At 49.8% G+C, this 22,266-nt stretch overlaps 1 protein-coding gene across 7 annotated transcripts in view; it reads left to right on the plus strand.

The window, feature by feature from the left end:
- Positions 1 to 22,266, plus strand: part of LOC122554971 (protein Shroom2-like) — a 222,583-nt gene that overhangs the window by 175,447 nt on the left and 24,870 nt on the right. For 5 of the 7 annotated variants that reach the window (XM_043700445.1, XM_043700441.1, XM_043700442.1 and 2 more), the window contains 2 exons: positions 2,674 to 5,101; positions 10,991 to 11,091. In XM_043700445.1, coding sequence (XP_043556380.1) covers positions 2,674 to 5,101; positions 10,991 to 11,091 — 2,529 coding nt within the window. Of the gene's footprint in view, positions 1 to 2,673; positions 5,102 to 10,990; positions 11,092 to 21,936; positions 22,072 to 22,266 lie in introns of those variants that run through there. The other 2 variants (XM_043700446.1, XM_043700447.1) reach the window with 2 other exon arrangements.

Below are 22,266 nucleotides of genomic sequence, written 5' to 3' on the forward strand. Positions count from 1 at the left end.
GCCTGGAGGAAGAACGCCTCATCTTCCGCCTCGGAACACTTCAACCCCAGGGCATCAATGTGGACTTCACCAGTTTCCTCATTTCCCCTTCCCCCACTTCACCCCAGTTACAAACTTCCAGCTCAGCACTTTCCCCGTGACTTGTCCTACCTGTCTATCTTCCTTTCCACCTATCCACTCCATCCCTCTCTCTCTGACCTATCACTTTCATCCCCACCCCCATTCACCCATTGCACTCTTTGCTACCCTCCCCCACCCTCCTCCCGGACCTATCACCTCCATCCCACCACCATTCATCTATTGTACTCTATGCTACTTTCTCCCCAACCCCAGTGCCCTCCCATTTATCTCTCCACTGCAGGCACTCTACCTCTATTCCTACTGAAGGGCTTTTGCCCGAAACGTCGATTTTGACCTATCACCTCCATCCCACCACCATTCATCTATTGTACTCTATGCTACTTTCTCCCCAACCCCAGTGCCCTCCCATTTATCTCTCCACTGCAGGCACTCTACCTCTATTCCTACTGAAGGGCTTTTGCCCGAAACGTCGATTTTCCTGCTCCTCGGATGCTACCTGACCTGCTGTGCTTTTCCAGCACCACACTAATCCAGACTGTTGCTATCAGTTGCCAGGGGAATCAAATGTAAAAGTAACCGTGTTTGCTTGCGATGTATCGAGTGTCATTGAGTCCACATCTCGAGTAATGTGTACAGTTTTTTTTCTCCTTGGGAGCATTGCAAATGCATTGGAAATGGTTCAAAGAAGGTTCATTCCACTGATACCTGGGATGGGAGGTTATGTTATGAGGAAGGTTGGCCAGACTGAGTCTGCGTCCATGTATTACCGATTTGGAAAGAAGGTGAATGTGGGATTGATGGCGCAAGAGCAGATGGGAAAGCAAAAGCAGAGGATGACTCAGAGGATTTTCAGACGGATGTAGACAGGAAGAGCGAGTGGGCAGGGACATGGCAGATGGAATATAATATGGGAAAAGGTGTGGGCATGCACTTTGGCAGGAAGAATGGAGGAGCTGAATATTATTTAAGTGGAAAGACTGCAGAAAGTTACAACTGAAGGTATTGTACACAAATCACAAATGACTAGTTGGTTGGGTAGTATTGGAGACATCTTGAAGGTTGGCCTTTATTTCAAAGGGAGTGAGTACAACAATCGGGAGACCTTGCTAAAATAATAGGTACCAGTCAGACCACATCTGGAGTATTGCAAACAGTTTTGGTCCCCTCATCTAAGGAAAGATATACTGGCATTGGAGGCAGTCCAGAGACGGTTCACTAGGCTGATACCACATACGGAGGGTCTGTCTTTTGAGGAGAGATTTGGGGGTGTACTCATTGGCGTTTAGAAGAATGAAATGCAACCTTATTGAAGCACATAAGGTTCATGATAAGGGCTTGACAGGGTAGATGTGGACAGGTTGTTTTATCCTTGTGGCAGAGTCAAGAACAAGAGGACATAACCTCAGAATAAGGGGGTCACCACTTTAAGACAGATGAAAAGGAGTTTCTTCCCTTTGAGGGCAGTGAATCTGTGGAATTCTTTACCACAGAAGGCGATTGAGGCTGGGTTATTAAGTATATTTACAGCTGAGATAGACAGATTCTTTCAATCAGTAAAGGAGTCGGGCATTAAGGATGAAAAGGCAAGCAAATAAAGTTGAGGATTATCCGATCACCCATGGTCTCACTGAATGACTCGACTGGCTGAATGACATAACTCTGCTCCAAAATCTTGTGGTCGTGGGAGTTTAGGAGAATCAGTCCATTTCATTGAACCTTGTAAAATTCTGAGGGGAGCTGATGGATTGGATGCTGAGAGGATGTTTCCCCTTGTGGGAGAGACGAGAACTGGGGGTGCCGGGGGGGGGGGGGGGGGGGGGGTATGGGACCATCCATTTAAGAGAGAGAAAGAGGAGGAATGTTGTTTTGTTCTCCTGGTGGGTATGAGTCTTTGAAGCTCTCTTCCCGGAGAGGGGAGGTGATGAATTATTGCATAATCCTCAGGCTGAGGTGGATAGATTTATGACTGAAGAGTGTCAAAGTGTATCAGGGGTTTGTAGGGGGGTCGGAATGTAGGATGGAGTTCCCAATCAGATCAGCTGCGATCTTATTAAATGGTAAAGCAGGATTGAGGGGTCGAGTGGCTTAATATCTGTAATTCATATCTTCGTAAGACACACTTCCTTTTATCGAAATTTCAAGTTACTGCCCCAGTATATTACATTGTTACAAACTTCATAAATGGACCAAGGTGAAGAGTGATAGAGGCAGGTTTAACGACCTTTTCCGAAACAAAGCTCACAAGCGTTTAAAAAAAGTGATGTGAAAGGCGAAAGGGAATTGGGTTAATCAGTTTGGCCATGCTGAATTGCCCGTGGATATGCAGGCTGGATGGATTAGCCTGGAGAAATGCAGGGTTACAGGGATGGGATGGTGGGGTTGCGTCTGTGTGGGATGCTGTTCAGAGGGTCGGTGTGTACTCGATGGGCTGAATGGCCTGCTTCCATACTGCAGGGATTGCATGATTGTTCTTCTGAAGGTTATGCACAGGTCTTGCATGCTGAATGGCCTCCTGTACCGTACACATATATGTCTGTTCAATGCGTGGTCTGACCAAAACCATGTCTCGATTCCCTTCTGCTTTCTCTCCAGCTCTTCATCGAATGACCTCTCAGACAAGTGGGATGAGACCACTCTGCAGCGTGTTTCTGACCAGTTCAGCTCCCTTGGCAGCATGGACAGCCTGGACCAGCACCATGCCATCTACCAGGGCAGCAGCCTGTCCCCCACTCACTCCAGCAATAGCATGGACCACATCTCTGGGCACAGCAAGCGGGATTCGGCCTACAGCTCCTTTTCCACCAGTTCCAGCACCCCGGACTACACCCTCTCGTCATCCAAGAGTGACACGTCATCCTCCACTGAGAATGTGTTGAACAGGGGGACCCCCTGGGAGGTGCCAAGGCCCAGCAATGGCAACGGGCGCACAGGCCCAAGTGCAGCTGAGCGGTCCGGCCTAGAGGACAGGCCTGTGATCCCAGGGCCCGAGGACGCTGCACGGCCGGACGAGCACCTCGGCTCCCGGCCTCAAGCGCCGGGCAGGACCATCTTCGGGCCTGTGTGGCATGTTCCGGAGAGGAGGGGTCAGGGCGAGACCAGGGCACCCCGGCGGATCTCCCCACCCCCGCTCCCTCCTGTCCGCAGCGATAGCTACGCCGCCACAAAGGTGCACGAGAAGGCGCAGGCCGGAGGGCCTCCTGATGGGAACGGGACCTCTCGGCAACAGGCCTCGGCCAAGCCTCAGCTTCGTGGCGACTGGGCCCTGGAGGGCACTGAGCATGAGGGAAGGAGGGCGAAGCTCGCCAGCCCTCTGTACTGGGCCGAGGCTGCTCCCCCAGGCCCATGGGATGATAACAAGCAGCCTAGTGCCAACAAGCTTAGCCTGTCCAGCACGGACATCCGCTACTCCCAGCCCACCTTGTCCTCCTCTCACCAACGGCAGCACAGTGATGAAAGCAACTTTCACCATAGCGACGGCACCAGGATGGCACTGTGGGGTAATGGCCTTTGTCAGCGCCCACAACAGACAGCGCCTGAGAGTGCTCCCCATTCTGATTGGAGCCAAACCAGGCCAACAAAGACAGCTGTTCCAGCTCCCACCAGCTCCTGGCAGCCTGACCTAGCAGGTGCTCACCCTGCCTTGGCCAGGCCCGAATGCTGGGATAGTCAGAAGGGAGCTGCCTACTCCTTCAGTCCAGGTCACAGCAGCAGCGATGCAGGCCCCTGGCCTGCTGGGTACCAGGTGTCGTCCCTCGATGGTCACATCCCCTGCAGGCCCGAAGCAGGGGCATCACGTCTGCCTTATGGCCCGCCTGGTCACCTGGAGACAGGCCGGTCCCAGCCGCCGAGCGGTCGGTGCTGGCCGCAAGCAGATGGCAATGCCGTGTGCCCCGACAGAACGCCTCTGCTTCACTCCCTGGCGCAGGAGAGTAGGAGACTGCCCCCTGAGGCCTCGGTTTACCTGCAGGTCAAGCAGCAGCAGCAGCAGCAGCGGAGGAGTGATCGCTTTGCCACCGCCCTTCGCAATGAGATCCAGACTAAGCGGGCACAGCTGCAGAAGAGCAAGAGTGCCGCGGCCTTGGCACCTGTTTCCCCGGAGACTGTGGGCAAGACCGTGGACACTGTGGCGGAGTGGCTGCCCGATGCCTCTCCCTCCCCCGATGTCTCCTCCTGCGCCTCCTACAAGGACGACCTGAAGGAGGCCCAGGCCCGAGTCCTGAGGGCCACCTCCTTCCAGCGGAGGGACCTGGGGCCAGTGGCAGCTCCCCGCCAGTCCCTCTCCCCCTCTGCTAAAGAGGAGGGGCCTTCCCCGCCCTCAGCCCTCCACCCGAGGGTTCCAGTCCCCCTGACCCGCCTGGGTGGCAGGAAGCGACTAACCCCAGAGCAGAAGCTGCGTTCCTATTCCGAGCCGGAGAAGATGAACGAGGTGGGCACCCCTGATGAGGCTGGAATCTCCCATCCTCCTCTACCGGGCACAGAGCCCCACAGCTCCTTCGCTGACAGGCGGCATTTCTTTGAGGCCGGTGGGAGGCCGCTACCCCTGCCTGCTCAGGGTCCCCGCCCTGGAGGCACTGAGGCTCAGCTCAGGCTCCCTGGGAAGGGTAGTGGCAGCAAGGCCGGGGACAGGCCTCTGGAGGCTATGGACCGGGACCAGGCCCGAGTCCGGGCCAGCTCACTGGGAGGGGGCTGTGAGAGTGCCCGGAGGGTCCCCGATCCCGGGGGGAGCTGGCCGCTGCGATACATGGCCCCTCAAACTAGTGGCCTCCCTGAGCAGCCCAACCCCGCTGGGTATCCCCGCCACCTGGACCCCAGTGGGCACAAAGCTGGGCCGCAGCGCCTGGGCACCTTCGCAGAGTATCAGGCGACGTGGCGGGAGCAGAGGAAGGTGCCGGAGGCCCGGGGTTCCGGAAGGTTCCATTCTGCGGACGACATCCTTGAGCAGAGTTTCCAGGAGCCTGCAAGCCCACAATACGTCCATGAGCGATCCAGATCGTCTCCTTCCACCGATTTCTACGTCCAGGTAATCTCTCCCACAGTTACTCTCCCTCAGACTCCTGACCATTGCCAGGCTGGCTTTTACACTCAAAAGTTACGTGGTTTGTTTGCCCAGCATTGAACTTTGAACTCCCAGGCAAGTGTAACATCACAAGCCTGCAGCTGCAGAGTGTTTATTTTATTGATTCGTGGAACTAGGCTAATATTTAAAGCCCATCCCTGATTACCTCAAGCGTAGTTAAGATGCTGCAGACCTGCAGCCTCACGTAGGCCAGACCAGATAAAGATGGCTGCTGTTCCTCCTTGAAGAGCTTTAGATGGGTTTCTACAGCAGTTAACTTTCCTCTTAGTCCAGGCTTTTCCTCGTTAACCTCCGATTTGAGCAGCCTCCGAGGGGGGGGATTCACGTGGGCAGAGCGGGTACCCGGTTATTGTAAAGCCGACACACGTACGTGTGGCAGTTCTCTCTCCGCGGCCCTTTGACCCAGCCCAACAATTCCCGAGCAACGGAGGGGTGGTGGTAGTTAGGACGGAACGTAGTCTCCATCTGGTTCACCAGCTAGACGCTGAGGTGGGGGCAGGAGGATGGATGTCAGCTCCAGGCCCAACAGCTGCACAGTCCCCCTGTTCACAACGAATGGCACAGAAACGGACCATTCGGCCCAACCTGTCCGTACTGCAGTTTATGGTCCACTTGAACCACTGCATCATTTCATTCCAACAGCAACAGCAACACCATTACCTCCCCTCGCCACCCCATGTAGGTCTCCTGAAATGTATTATTACAATCCCTACCATGTGTAAGCAGGCCATTCAGTCCATCGAGTCCACACCGATCCTCCAAAGAGCATCCCAAGCAGACCCACCCTATCTCCTTAACTCTGCATTTCCCATGGTTAACCCACCCAGCCTGCACATTGCTGGACACTATGGGCAATTTAGCATGGCCAGTCCACCTAACCTGCACATCTTTGGGCTGTGGGAGGAAACCTGAGCAGACACAAGGAGAACGTGCACAGTCCACACAATCACTTGAGTGATGGAATCGAACCCAGGTCCCTGGTGCTGGGCCAGCAGTGCTAGCCATTGTGCCACACTACGTATCTCTACCATTCATCTCAACTACTCACTACCTCTTTACCTCTTGGTAAGGCCCATTTCTCCTGAACTTCTGACTCAATTTATTTGAGGCTATATTACATTCAAGTTCCCCTCCCCCACCGTAGGGCAGATGCTCTCCCTGACCTGGTCAAACCACTATGTGAAAGTCAGTTGCGCAAACCAGGTTTTGTGGTTGTAATTTGTGTTCTACCACCACAGTAAAATTTGACCTGTCAAAACCGAACAGTTTGATGTTTATATTGCTTCAGGTTAATGGGATTGTCCATTTAGGACCGGGATGAGGCGAAATGTCTTCACAAACAAGGTGGTGAATCTTCCAGGCGAGAGAGCTATGGTAGCTCAGTGGGTGTACTCAAGGCTGCAGTCAATACATTTTTGGACTCGAAGGGAAATGGGGGTAATGCTTAGAGGTAGAGTTGGGATAGCTCAACCTTGAGCTTCTTGAAAACAGATTGAGGAGTGGTTTGGTCTCCTGCACCCGTTATGTTCTCGTATCTCTCGTGTCAAGTCACATGTCCTTCTGGAAGCTTCTTGAAATTTCTTGCCTTTATTGTTAGTCAGGTGCTCCTCTGAGGTGAGCCACAATGCTGGTTTTACTTCCCAGCTGTAAATTTCAAGATTCTGCCCGGAATTTAGAACCTAGAACAGTACAGCGGAGAACAGGCCCTTTAGCCCTCGATGTTGTGCCGACCTGTGAACTAATCTAAGCCCATCCCCCACAATATCCCATCGTCATCCATATGCTTATTGTTTAAATGTATATTTTCACAAAGGTGATGGATTAACTAGAGACTTGTAACTTATCAGACACTCTGACAGCCATTTATATTAACCTTTGCCCTTGTAGGATTTGCTGAATAATACTGGGCCATAAAGAGTTAAACTATGAGACCAAGTTGTATCAATTTTTTTTTTTTTTTCAAAAATTTAACCCCCACACTACCGCCTAAGTGCGGTAGTGCTTATTTTATCCCCAGCACCCATGGTGTGTGTGTGTGCAGGTGTGAGACACAGTGAAAGACACAAAGTGCACCAATCTTTATTCAATTTCCACCACCAGGAAGATAGGAAAACACCCGGGTGGCCAGTGACAAACACTGCCCTTCACATCAAAGGGCAGTGCTGTGTGATCAAAACAGTGAGGGGGAGGGTAGGGATTAAATCAAAATAGAGTTGGAGGGAGAAATGATGCACTCCACTCCAAGTTGTATCAATTGGATTTGTGTTCTCTTGCTATAGGGAAATTAAGGGGTCATCTAATTGAAGTGTTTATAATGATTGAAAGGAGTTGATGAGGTGGCTGAAGAGAGACTCTGTCCTCTAGTGGTGAGGGGGTGTTGGGTGTGCTGGTTGAGGAGGTATAACCTTTGAGATTAATGCCTGGAGCAATGCCAGGGAGTTACCCCTTCACACAAAGGGCTTTGGTAATCTGGTGACTCTGTCCCCCAGAAAGAGACAGAAGGAGGGAATCATTTGACAATTTCAAAAGTGAGCCTGAGCTGCTTTTGCCCAAAAAGGCTTTGAAGAACCTGGAATTGCGGTGGGTTAGAATGCAGATCAGCTGGATTCTAATGGAATGGGAGTGAGCTGGGCACCCTCTTATTGCTGTGTACAGTCATTCTGTCCTCACGTTATTGCAGGATTTGTCCTTGATCCTTCAGCCCCAAGTGAAAGTTTACAGAGGAAGGAAAGCAAATAAGGAACACTATTGGATGGCTTATGTTTACACACCTTGGGGTTTCTTTGGAATGATTGTGCGCTTACGCAAGTACCTGAAGCAGTGTTGTACAGTCAAGCCTTTGTCGCAGGGAATGCCCTACCTTCACCTGACACTGGGTGTTTCCTAACTAAGCCGGAGTACATTAACCTGTCCCAGTCCCAATCCCAGCCGCTGTGGATGCTGCTTTCAGAGTATTGTCATTGGTTTTGATCCTGGATAGTGTGTTGACTGCTCCTGGGGTGTTTGTAGAGCTGCTCACTCCCCTGCCCAGCCAGAGACGGTGGGTTTGTCACGAGATGACGACTTCTGTGTGGTTCTGGAGTGACCTTGCCGGCCTGCCTGGGAATGGGCAGCAGGACCCCTCCCCTGAAGGGTATGAGCCAGCCAGTTTTTACAGCACTCCAGCCTCCTGCTCATCGCCGATCCCTGTCTCCCACCTCCACCCCCTCCTCTTTTTAACCCCGAGTTCCATTTCTCAAGCTGCTATCGTGGCCCTTGAAAGCACGTTTTCCAGATTGTCTTGTTCTGTTAAGAGTCTAGTAACCACTGCACACCCCCAGGTGTGTGTGAGAGAGAGAGAGAGAGAGATAATCACTGTTTGCTCCCAGCTCCCCTCGGGACCTCTGCCCCTCCCCCCGCACCCAGATGATGAGGTCAATGTTACACATTTCCTATTTCATTGCTCATGTCTGGAGTTACTCACCAATTTTGAGTTGTATCACACCACGGTGAGATCAAAGCTCTCATTGTCTATACAAGCATCCTCCATTCCCGTCAGTGTACAGGAGAGTACACGGGTGTCTGTTCGATGGTAATAGAGTCATACAACATGGCAACAAACCCTTTGGTCTAGCTTAGTTCTTGCCGTCCATAATCCGAAACTAAACTCGTCCCACCTGCCTGCTCTTGGCACGTATCCCTCCAAACATTTCTTATTTGTGTACTTATGTCTTTTAAACATTATAATTGTAGCTGTATCCATCACTTCCTCTGGAAATTCATTCCACGCGTAAATCACTCCGTTTAAAAGAAAATGCCCTTCATGTCCTTTTTTAAATCATTTTTGTCGCCTTAAAAGTATGCCCCCTAGTGTTGAAATCCCCCCACTCTAGGGAAGAAACCTGCCTTTCACCTTATCTCTGCCCCTCATGACGTTATACACCTGTGTGCGGTCACCCCTCAACCTCCTACGTTCCAGTGAAAGAAGTCCCAGCCTATCCAGCCTCTCCTTATAACTCAAACCTTCCATTCCTGTTAACATCCTGATCTAACTTTTCTGAACCCTGTCCAGCTTAATGTCCTTCCAATGAGAGGGCAACCAGAGCTGCACACAGTTGGCCATTAGAGTCTTCACCAAGGTCCTGTACAACCTCAACGTGACATGCCAACTCCTATACTCAAAGGTTTGAGCAATGAAGGCAAGCATGCTGAACACTTCCATAACCCTGTCTACTTGTGATGCAAACTTCAAAGAATTATGTACCTCAACCCTTAGATCCCAGGGCCCTAGCATTATTTGTATAAGTCCTGTACTTACCAAACTGCAATGCCTCATATTTATCCAAATTAAACTCCATCCGCCACTCGTCAGCCCATTGACCCAAATCTCTTTATAACCTTAGATAGCATCCTTCATTGTCCACTATACCATTAATCTTTGGCTTTCAATAATGCTGCTAACCCTGGGCACAGCCGTAAGGTTCGTGGCAGATGGGATTTCTCATGTCCCGCTCTCCCACTGCAAGCAACCATTCCAGTTTGCAGTTGGAGATTTTTCAGTTGACGCAGTTCGGGGGTGACCTCCTAGAATTCCCTACAGTGCAGAAAGAAGCCATTTGGCCCAAAGTGTCTGAAGAGTCTCCTACCCCTTCCCCTATTCCCCCATGGCTAATCCACCTAACCTGCACATGTGCGGATTGTAGGAGGAAACGGGAGCACCCGGAAGAAACCCACGCAGACGCACGGAGAATTCCACACAGACAGTCGCTCGAGGCTGGAATTAAACCTGGGTCCCGGGGCCAAGAGGCAGCAGTGCTAATCACTGAGCCACTTTGATTTGATCTAAGCTTTCAAGCTGTTAGTCAGCTGAGTAGGGTAGATAGTGAGGAACGCATTCTGCTGGTTGAGGAGGCTGAGACCTGGGACATCATCTTCAAAAATATATATATTTTTGAGATTTATATATATTTGGGAGATTTAAACAACCCTTGGATAAGCACATGGATGAGGATAGGATAGAGTAGGGGGATGGGCTTAGATTAGTTCACAGGTCGGTGCAACATTGAGGGCCGAAGGGCCTGTTCTGCGCTGTATTGTTCTATGTTTGAAATATAAAAGCAGACCTTACATGAGGGAGCTGAGGAGACAGTTGGTTAGAAGTTTGGGACTCGCTTCTCTAACAAGTAATTGTTACCAGTTGTTAATTTTCACTCTGAAAGTGGTAAGAGCTTTGCTTGGAGATGTGGGGCACAGATCAGACTCTTGGGTTGATTGGCTTCCCCTTGTTGCTAAGCCCCTCCCCAAACAGTGAGGAAACTGGTCTTGGTGGGAGCTTTAAACAAACCCAGTGGATGAGGGAATTGGGTGCGGCACTGTTTTGAGCTGTGCTGTGTTTCCAAAGACCGATTTCAACACTCCAGTAAATCCAGCAGCACACTCCAGGCCCCGGCTCCTCTCTGCTGAGGGCTGCAGGCAAGTTGATGTGAGAGGCCTGGGCCTCCCAACCCTACAATTATCTGGTTGGGACACATTCCTGAGAGCAGGCAAACTAAAGTGGATTAAGATGGGATAAATACAGGGTAAGGCAGCACAGATCAGGGGAAGCTGGTGAATGATATGGGAAACCAAGGCTGCACTGTTAAACAATCTGTTGCTCCCCCAAACTCCTCCACCCCACACACCCACCCACCCTTCCATTGCCATTCCAAACACAAGCTCCGTGGCCAAGTGCCTGACCCTCTGAACAGGGTTTGGTTTCAGAATGAGCTGCTTCGTGTCGCGCGGAATACAGCCTCCAGATGCCAAATGATAGGTTTTGTCAACAGAACTTTTCCTGTTGCAACCACTCTGCAGGACGCTCCCGCTGAAGCAAGAAGGCGGCCAGAGGGCTTCCAGAGGGAGATGGAGCAGCCGGCACCCGGGGCTGAAGGAGGAAGGTCAAGTCCGCCCGCGAGGTGGGTACTGCGGGGCGCGCGCACGCACGCACAGGGGCTGTCGCATCTCACGGGCATCCACGTGGCACCTGACTGTGGGTTCAGGAACCGAGATGTTTTGTGGTCTGCTTTTAGCGAGTTCGGAAAGCTGGGGGTTTTTTAAAAAATGTACGGGAGGGGTGGTTTCTGGAAGCGATCCCGGGATACTTAGCAGTTTCAATTCTGGAACTGTGACAGCCTGCACCAAAGGTTTGTCTCCCACAGGAGAAGCCCATAATGCTTTCAATGAGAATCGAGGCCTTATGTGATTTCAGTGGAGACATTGTAGGATGACTTGCTACCTCTCCAGCTCATCTGCAGAGTCATCCTTGCATCTCGAGACGATGCACAGGCTGACTCTTTCGGAGGGACATCAAGGAGGGTAGTACAACTCTCAAACACTTTTCCCTTGAAAGGCTGTGGTCTGCAGTTGCTGAGGGAGGCTCGTTTGGAAGCTGTTGAGGTAGATAGGATTTTTGTGTCTGTTATGAAACAGTATTGCACACTTTGCAACAGAGCTGGATAAAGAAAGGTGAAGTTCAGAGCACCCATAGCCTCATTGAACGATGGGCACATTTGGGATAAATGGGCTGAATGGCCTGTGGTTGATATTGAGCATTCTAATTCCGTCAAATCCCTCCCCTCCAAAACAAAATCAGTACTTTGCTCGCAGAAACTTTTTAAACATCACAGGAACTTTCCCCTGTGCTGAGCGTGTGATCTGGTTGAGAGATTTCCTCCTCCAGACTCTGGTCCCCACTGTAGTAATCCAGCATGGGGTGCACCAATAGAGTTGCCCTCCTTTTCAGGTCACCGCTGTGATCAACGCTGGCCACTACAATTCCAACAGAGAGCCAGGTTTTCTTTCGGATTGCCAACTGCACGTTTCCGGGGTGAGACTGCGTCATTGCTGGGTTTCGACCCATTTGGAGATCCAGTGATGGTGTGCGGGGGCAGGTGACAGGAGCACTGAGGTTTTTATTCGGGTGAAGGCACTTGGTGGGTCAGTGATCCGTGAGGTGCCTCACTGCCTCAGGATATGTTGGCTTTGATGATGATGATGTTGGCAGGGGGGAGGCTGGGTGGGTCATCGGTTACAAGTAGATCGTGTTGTAATTGGTGAGTGATACCTCTCCCTGAGCCTGGCCAGGGGGTGCATGTGGGAAGGTGAAATGCTTAAGATCAAAACACACCCACTCTGCAAAGTTAGCTGGAGTGAGAGACCAAGAGCTGGCTCTTCAATTGGCTCCTGGTCAATCTGAGGAGCCAAATCAGAAGCAACCAGCCATGTTCCCTGTAAACAGGTGCTGCTGTATCTTCAATTGGCCTCCATTACACTGCTGTCACCCAGTGCGGTCTCGTCTCACGGGAAGGGCTGCAGAAGCTTTGGAATGGCCACAAAGACGCTGCCTCATGAGATGAAGAGGTTTTATCGACTGAATCAGGGTGGACCAGCAGATACAGACATGAGCTTCAGGTATCAGGAGGTGGTTCTTTACCCAGAGAGTCGTGAACCTCTGGAGCAGCCCTTCACCTTTGCACTGAGCTCCTGATTCCTGTAATCGAGAGGTGAACCTGTCTCCAGCTGGAGAACAGAGGCTTCTTTGTCCAAAAGCAAAGCACTGTATAACGTTAACTAGTCCTGCAACCCTAAATGACTTATCCACATATAGATATGTGACTATCTGGAAGTTACCCAGTCTCATTGGACCGACTGAGGCCTAACTGTCTCCTCATCCTTTCAGGCCTGTTGACTGTTGATGTCGGGGGTGGAAGGACCAGAGTCGCCATCTCGACTTGGTTTCCATCGTTAAGGGAGTTGGGAAGGAATTGCCTGGATTTCATTCTCCAGTGAATTCTGAGCTTTTGTTTTAAATCTCTTCTTTTTTTTTCTGTATTTTGCCTCCTGTTTGGAGATTTCACATCTCTGGGTGGGCGGTAAGCGATACCATTGTGATGTGGGGGGCATCGTAACTGGGTGTTTTCTCGGCTGCCCTCGTGCAATCTCCGAGTCACACTTCCTGTGAGTGCAGATCCCTCTGTTCCCTTCCCTCTCCTCCCAGTCCCTGCACTTCTGCACACAGTGATATCCAGGCAGCGCCCATTTCCATCCTTGTGTAACAAAATTCAGCTAATAACCACACTAATAACCAATTCAAGAGAGTCAGCCGCGCTTGTAAGGTGGCTCAGCGAAGCTCACTAGAAGCTGCATTCATACGGAAATGCACACATGGACACAATAAATGTGCTCAGGATTGTACCTTCTATGAAGCACCCATGAGCTCGGGAAGTCTGTTGTTCCCTGTTCCTTTCTCCAGAGCAACTGTGATGATGCTGCCACTTTAAGAAGGTTATTTTGTCCTTTTTTTTGAAGAGAGGTCATAAAAGCAGATGTGTCGAAGGGTCTAGTCCAACCACGGCAGGGGAGTGGCCAGTTCTCCCAGTTCAAGTTTTCTCTAGCCTGTTTTCGGCTGTAGCAGTTGCAAGATGTGAGAATCCAGGGAAGTTGCAAGCTTCTGCAAAGAACTCCTCTGGCCGCCATCTCAAATCGCTTTGGGGGTGTTGTTATCCTCCTGCCTGTAAGAATCTGTGATTGAATTTATCTTTTTGCCAAGGGGTGTGTTTAAGTGATGTCACTGGATTGGAGCAGTTAGTTAGTAATAGTTCCTGTACCGGGCCAGTTAAGTTTTCCACTAGTTAACTTCTTCCAAATTCCATTTTCTTTAGTTGGCGTTTCACCTGTGGTGTTTAAATAAATTCTGTTTTGCTTAAAGCCGAGTGGTTTGACCAGCTGCAACACACCTGAAATATTCAATTCACGTCTGACTTTGAACAAAAGAAAAAGTTCGGCTCTAGGATACCTTCAGAAAAAAATTTGAGGGGGTCTAGCCTGGCCCCCTATGTCAAGAGGGGGTGTTTGCAAAGTAGCAAAATGCTGTCGCTGAAGAGATCAGTGTAACTAAGTGTCTGACTGGGTAGAGCTGCTAGAGACTGTGGTTACCATGACAGCTGCCAGCCAGTTCTGTCCAGGAAGGCCTTGTCCTTGGCTCTGGGCCATCAGCCTGTGATTTTGGTGGCTGGTTCACCTGACTTTGTGGAGCTGGTTTGTCCAGAGGTCGGGCGGGATCGGGAAAGCTGAGCTGGGTGGAAAATGGGGTCTGTTACCCATCGTTGTTTTTGCTGCAGGGGTGAACTCTTCCACCCTGACATCAACAGTCAACAGGCCTGAAAGGATGAGGAGACAGTTAGGCCTCATTCGGTCCAATGAGACTGGTTAACCTCCAGGTAGTCACATGTCTATATGTGGATAAGTCATTTAGGATTGCAGGACTAGTTGAGAGAGAGCTTGCACCATCTGAGGCTTTATTGATAATGACACAAAGTAAAAGAGAAAAGAGGCGATGTTGAGCTTTTATAAGCCACGTGCTTGACCTCGGCTGGAGTATTGGGTGCCATGTCATTGGAAGGATACACACACGTTGGAGAGGGAGCAGAAGCGGTCTGCGAAAATGGTTCCAGGGATGAGAGACTTCAGTCCCGAAGAAAGATTGGGAAGTTAGGACTGTTCTCCTTGGAGAAATGAAGGCTGGGAGGGATTCCGATTGAAACATCCAAATCATGAGAGATCCGCACGGGGTAAATAGGCAGAAATGGTTCCTGATCCTGGAGAAGATTGATAGTAATTTGTTTTTAAAAAAAAATGCAAAAGTGATGTGAGGAAATTGTTTGTCACACAGCAAGTGTTTATGGGCCAGGCCTGCAGACTGTGGCAGAGGCAAGTTCAATCGAGGAAATTAAATAGTTTTTCGGAAAGGAACAACGTGCCGGGTTATGGAGAGAAGGCAGGGGAATGGCACCAAGGCAGCTGCTCATTTGGAGAGCCTGTATATACCCAGTGGGCCACACGGCTTCCTCCTGTGCTCGAACAGGTCTGGGATCGTTAACAAAACAAGCATGAGACCCCACCAATGGAGTGTCAGGCCTCTGGGTTAGATGGTTGTGGATTCAGGCCCCACTCAGTACTTAATCCAGGTGAACACTTCCTGGCACTACCTGAGTTGCCATTGTTTGTGATGCACAACCGTGGTCCTGTTAGGCCCTCGGGTAGATGGAAAAGATCCTGAGCCACTAATGCAAAGCAGAGCAGCAAAGGCCCTTGATGCCCTGACACAGCACCATCAGGTAAGCAGGTTCTTTAGCTGTTCTCATATTGCTGTGACATTACAGTGTGTGACGGTCCTCGAAAAGAACTTCATTGGAGAACCACAAGGTTGTGCTAGAGCAATGCAATCCTGTTCATTCTTTAATATATGATGAGTCCAACCCAGTGTGGTTCCATCACAAAGACTATCTACCCAGCCTTTGGTACTTATGTGCCAGTGGCCGAAGGTAGCCACTTAGTTAAAATAACATCTAAGTTTGCTTTGTTTGATTGGAACAGCGGCTTGCAATTAGACAGCAGCCAACCAACACCCAGATTGTAATGCAGACGTGTATCGAATTAAACAAAACTTGACACTGAGCCAGAGTCCGAGTCTTTAGAATGTGGGTGCATTCTCAGTTGCTGAGAGGTGTTTGAAGGAGCTTTTGAAAGAGGAAATGAGAGATGTAGGAGTTTGAGGGAGCAATTCCAGAACTTGGGCCGAGACGGCTATTGGCATGATGCCAGGTGCAGAGGGACTGGGTCAAAGCAGAGGAGAGACACACACACACATGCAAGACCCAGAACAAAGCTGACCTGATATCCTCACCCAGATTGACAGAGGCTTTTGTCCTCAAGACAGTGTTTGATATTGAAAGCTCCAGCTTTGTCCATGTGAACACTGGAGTCATCTCGAGTTGGTGCTGAAAATGTGTTGCTGGAAAAGCGCAGCAGGTCAGGCAGCATCCAAGGAACAGGGGAACCGACGTTTCGGGCATGAGCCCTTCTTTCCTGACATTTTCACCTCTGATCTCCAGCATCTGCAGTCCTCACTTTCTCCATCTAGAGTTGGTATCCAACAACTGTGAGGCTTGGTAACAGCGAATACAGGAGGGGAAGACACAGAGAGTAGCCTTTTTCTCACTGGTGTGGCATAATATACCTTTCTAACTGTGTAAACATCTCTGCTGAGTTGCAGCTGTGATAACAAAAGGTTGGCGACCCTGCTGTGCCTGTACAGGCTAAGCTAGCCCATTGTGTAGTAGTTACACAATGGCAGACGAGCTGTATTGTGGTAGGACCCTGAGGTTATCAAGAGGCTAACATTTGCCCTGCACATCCTGCATTTCTTGCCAGTGTGGCGGCTTCCCATTGTTGCAAAGACACACCGTGACCTTTAACCCATAGCTCATTGTCCTTGCACAATGGCCATCATACCTCAAGAGTGTCAAGACTCTCAATTGTGAAACCTTTTCAGGAGAAATTGTGTTATGGCGCTAAGTGATTTATACATGAGACTTGTTTGAAACTCGCAATTGAAGAGAGAATAGTGAGTCTTTTATGGTTTCCACCTGCTGCCTGATGTTCAGGGGTGAGGCAGTTGGTCCATGCAAGGCAAGGAAGGGAGGGGGAGAGAGGAACAGTAAAAGGACAATGATTTCTGTGTGAGTGCCAGCCACATGCTAGTTCAATGTGAGAGCAGGAAGTCACTAATCATACTTATGGGACAGTGTGTGGTTGTCTAGTGGCTGCTGCTGATGTAGCACAGTCAGGGAGTCAGTTCCTCTGCTGTCACATTCACACACCAGATTACTTCCCCAGCTATCCACACACAGGCCTCCCAACACCGGGTGTATGGGGCTACAGGGGGACAATGCCAATCAGTGCCACAGGAGGTGCCACCAGCAAGCTGACTGCCCCCAAAGGTGCTACCGTTTCCCAATGTGTAAACCTACTCCAAGCTCTTCCTCTGACTGGGAAGCAGAGGCCAACGTTTGGCTGTGAACTGAGACCTCATGCTGCAAGCCAAACCTGAAAGCGGTTGGTTCTTTTTATCAGGCCGTCCTTTCTTTCCAAAGACATGGACCAGCACTCAGATGACTCACTGGCTCAAAGCCATTGGGCATTTCCAGTGGGTTTTGTTGTGTGCCAGAGATTGGGAGTGCATATGAGGCCTCAGCATAAAGTGCACCACGGGTCAGGAATTGCCACCCACTGCCCATCCACAGCAGGGTCGCCAAGCCCTTGTGCACTTGTCCATGGAGCCCAGGACGATCATGGGACAGAGCTGTGTCAGGTTTCTCTGTCCCTGGGGAATGGCTCAGGTATTGGGACTGCAATCAGTAGATCTCCACACGTTAAAAATATCAAGAGATATGGGGATAGTGCAGGAGAGCAATGTTGAGATAGATCGGGCATGACCTCCTTAAATGATGGGGCATGTTTGAAGGGCAGAATGGTTTCCTCCTCATATTTCTCATATTCCTGTGACTGGGACTGGAGATCACATCAATGCAATGCTCCCCTTAAAAGCCACCCAGCAACCTGAAAAACTGGGCAGGCTGCTCTAACTTCAACCCCTTTCAGTTACTGTCTGTGCACAAAACAGGATTTAAAGGAGCCACTCACTTCAGTAAACCACACCCTCGCGTATGCCTAACTAAAAAGGAACATGATTGAATGCCAACGAGATCACCCTGGAGAGTGGATTTCCAGAATCAATGGGATAGTGGAACCAAACTCTGCACCGACTGCGGTGACAATGTGTTTCATTTAGCAGTCCCAAGACAACTCTGCACTAGGGGGGGCACAATGGCTCAGTGGTTAGCACTGCTGCCTCACTGCTGCCAGGGACCCGGGTTCAATTCCTGTCTCGGGCAACTGTGGAGTTTGCACATTCTCCCTGTGTCTGTGTGGGTTTCCTCCGGGTGCTCCGGTTTCCTCCTACAGTCCAAAAGTGTGCAGGTTAGGTGAATTGGCCATGCTAAATTACCCGTAGTGTTAGGGGCAGGGGTAAATGTAGGGGAATGGGTCTGGGTGGGTTGCTCTCCGGAGGGTCAGTTTGGACTTCTTGGGCCGAAAAGCTTGTTTCCACACTGTTGGGAATCTAATCTAATCTTTTTGACAAGTGCAGAATATTACAGATGCTGGACATGCAAAACAAAAGCAGAAAATGCACGATGAACCAGAAGGAGAGAAGTAAGGTTAAGGTTTCAGCTTGGTAACAGCAAGTTTGACCAGATGCTTACTCTCTCCCCAGATGCTGTTTTTTATTCACTCATAGGATGTGTGTGACCCTGGTTGGGCCCAGCATTTACTGCCCGTCCCTAGTTGCCCCTGAGAAGGTGGTGGTGAGCTGCCTTCTTGAACCGCTGCAGTCCGTATACTATAGGCAGATCAACAGTGCACTTGGGGAGGGAATTCCAGGATTTGGACCCAGAGACCATGAAGGGATGGCGATATATGTCCAAGTCTGGATAGTGAATGGCTTGGAGGGGAATTTTAAGTGGTAGCGTTCCATGTAACTGCTGCCCTTGTCCTTCTTGATGGAAGTAGTTGTGATTTGGAAACTACGGTCTAAGGATCTTTGGTGAATTTCTGCAGTGCATCCATGGCTAGTACACACCGCTGCTACTGAGTGTCAGTGGTGGAGGGATTGGATGCTTGTGAATGCAGTGCCAGTCAAGGGAGCTGCCTTGTCCTGGATGGTGTCAAGCTTTTCCAGTGTTATTGGAGCTGTACCATTCGGCCAAGTAGGGAGTAATCCAATCACACTCCTGACTTGTGCCTTGTCAATGGTGGACAGGCTTTGGAGAGTCAGGAGGTGAGTTACTCGCTGCAGTATTCCTAGCCTCTGATCTGCTCCTGTAGCCACTATGTTTATAAAATATGTTCAGTTGAGTTTCTGGTCGATGATAATCCCATTGAATGTCAAGAGACAATGAACACTTTTTGCTGTTTCTATAGCTTTTTCAGCTGGGGGAGCAGAACTCCAAAAAGGCCATGCTTTGCAGAGTGCCAAGAGGTTTGAATTCCCTTGTGTGACTGTTATCAGCATCCAAGATAAACTCGGAAGTCATAAAGTCGCCACAGTAAATAAGTAATAGACGTTGCTGAAATGATTGTCTTATTTTACTGCCTCTATTCAGTCTATTTGGCATTGTAGAACCAGCGAGGGTTTTGCAACACAGATTGAGGGCATTCGGCCCATCATAGCCCAGCTGCACTCTGGTACAGCTACTCTCTTAATCCCACTGTCCTCGCCTTTCCCTTGTAGCCCTTTCTGAATATTATTGTCCACTTAGTAAGCCTTGATTTGACCCTGTCTCCTCTACAGTCTCACTGCATTCCAGATGCTAGCCACTGGCTGTGGAATAAGGTTTTTCCCTCCCCAGTGACAAACAATGATTTGGATGTGAACATAAGAGGTGTATAGTTAGTAAGTTTGCAGATCATATCAAAATTGGAGGTGTAGTGGACAGCGAAGAGGGTTACCTCCGATTACAACAGGATCTGGACCAGATGGGCCAATGGGCTGAGAAGTGGCAGATGGAGTTTAATTTAGATAAATGTGAGGTGCTGCATTTTGGAAAAGCAAATCTTAGCAGGACTTATACACTTAATGATAAGGTCCTAGGGAGTGTTGCTGAACAAAGAGACCTTGGAGTGCAGGTTCATAGCTCCTTGAAAGTGGAGTCGCAGGTAGATAGGATAGCGAAGAAGGCATTTGGTATGCTTTCCTTTATTGGTCAGAGTATTGGAGCTACAGGGAGAGGCTGAACAGGCTGGGGCTGTTTTACCTGGAGCGTCGGAGGCTGAGGAGTGACCTTATAGAGGTTTATAAAATCATGAGGGGCATGGATCGGACAAATGGACAAAGTCTTTTCCCTGGGGTGGGGAAGTCCAGAACTAGACGGCATAGGTTTAGGGTGAGAGGGGAAAGATATAAAAGAGACCTAAGGGGCAGCTTTTTCACGCAAAGGGTGGTACGTGTATGGAATGAGCTGCCAGAGGAAGTGGTGGAGGCTGGTACGGTTACAACATTTAAAAGGCACCTGGATGGGTATATGAATAGGAAGGGTTTGGAGGGATATGGGCCAAGTGCTGGCAAATGGAACGAGATTAGTTTAGGATATCTAGTCAGCGTGGATGAGTTGGACTGAAGGGTGTGTTTCCATGCTGTACATCTCTATGACTCTAACTCAGGTCTGTGGCCTCTGGCTCTCAGTCTTTGTGCCAATGCGAATAGTTTCTCCCTAACCACACCGTCAAGGCCCCTCAGGAAATCTGCTTAAAATCATCTCTTATCCAGGGTGAATGGTCTCAACTTCTCCAACTCATCCGTTTATGGGTCTGAAACTCCTCCTGCCTGGATCCATTCCTGTGAATATTTTTCTGTATTCTCTCTGATGCCTTCACAATCTCTTAAAATGTGGTGCCGCGAGCTGGAATAACTGCTTTGGTTGAGGTTGAGCCTTTGTTTTATGCAGGTTAATTATTAAAAAAAATCACACTTCTGTGCTCCATTTCTTCTAATTACAGTCAGTATCCATTCCATTTATAATGTCTTCTCAAGAGATGATATTTTTCTGTATTCTCTCTGATGCCTTCACAATCTCTTAAAATGTGGTGCCGCGAGCTGGAATAACTGCTTTGGTTGAGGTTGAGCCTTTGTTTTATGCAGATTAATTATTAAAAAAAATCACACTTCTGTGCTCCATTTCTTCTAATTACAGTCAGTATCCATGCCATTTATAATGTCTTCTCAAGAGATGCAGCCTGGAGCTATCAATGGCAGCAAAAGCCAAGCTAAATATCCATCAAATGTTTAGAGCCCAGAAGCCACTCAGCCCCCATGCTGACTGTTCCAAAGAGTCACCTAGTTAATTCCACTAACCTGATGCTTTCCCACTGCCATGCAAGTTTCATCATTTACAGTTACTTATCCAATTCCCAACGCCACGACTCAACACTGAGTTCTCCAATTTCAAATAACCTCCTTCCCCATCTCCTGACTCCCTTCCCAGCCCCTCCTCCTCCCTTCCACTCCTTCCTGCCACCAACTGGATTCATCCCTCTCATTGACCACCCAGGTCATACCGTCTACCTGTCTTCACTTATCCCCACCTCACCACCCTGCCCCCACTTCCCCCTTTATCAGCAGCTCCCCCCCACACCCACCCCCCCTCCTAAAGAAGGGTTACACCCGAAACACTGACTTCTCCACCTCCCGATACTGCCTGGCTTTGCTGTGTCCTTCCAGTCTCCTGCCTGTCTGCTCCCCTCCTTTCAGGGAGGAGAAAGTGAGGATTGCAGACGCTGGAGATCAGAGTCACGATTAGAGTGGTGCTGGAAAAGCACAGCAGGTCAGGCAGCATCCGAGGAGCAGGAGAATGGACGTTTCGGGCAAAAGCTCTTCATTCATCCCCTCCTTTCAGGCAGTGTTTCCAGCTCATGACAACTTGCCCCGTCTTTCTGCTCGCCTGCCCTCCCCATCGCCTGAAATTCGTGCCCTCCTGCCAAAAAAGGGAAGTATTTCTCGGCATCAAAATCCCTCACTGTTTCCGATGCCTCTGATCGTCAGGATGATGGTGTCATCAAGTGATGGTGGTGGTGGGGGGGGGTGTTTGGAAACAGAATAATTGTGCAAAACGTAAAACCACAGATTGATGTGTCAGCTGGAGATGTTTTGGTTTTAATGTTGCGCGCTGTGTTTTTGGGAAGAGTTTATGGGAAGGTGTGATGGCGAAGTTGTGAAGGATTGATGCCTTTGGGTTTGGTTCAGCCCTTCAACTGTGGGGTGAGGTCACTCCCAGTGATGTAATGAGCCACTCATGGGTGGGGCAGGATGGGAGGGAGGGGACTGGAGAGAGAGTGGGAGAGGTGGGAACATCTGAGGGATTGTCACTCACTGAGAACTCCTGACTGCAAAGGCAGTGTGCTGTGGGAGAGAGTTCTGAAAGCCCAAGGGACCCACCTCTCTCTCTCTCTCTCTCTCCCACTACACTTGCAGCTGAGAAGAGAGGATTTCCCCACTTGAGGTAAGTTCTCTGGGGGTGAGAAGGGAGAGAATGTGTGTGTGAGGCGGTGTTGGAAAACTCGTTGCTATTTTAAACTCCCGGCTGTTTATGCTCCGGGAGTTATTGCAGTGATGCTGCAGTGTGTTTACTCAGTGGGCTGTGCCCTTCCTCTGGAGTTGGCACGTCCCGTTCTGTCACACTCTAACTCCCACATTC

This window comes from Chiloscyllium plagiosum, chromosome 12 (genome assembly GCF_004010195.1).
Source record: "Chiloscyllium plagiosum isolate BGI_BamShark_2017 chromosome 12, ASM401019v2, whole genome shotgun sequence".
NCBI lineage: Eukaryota > Metazoa > Chordata > Chondrichthyes > Orectolobiformes > Hemiscylliidae > Chiloscyllium > Chiloscyllium plagiosum.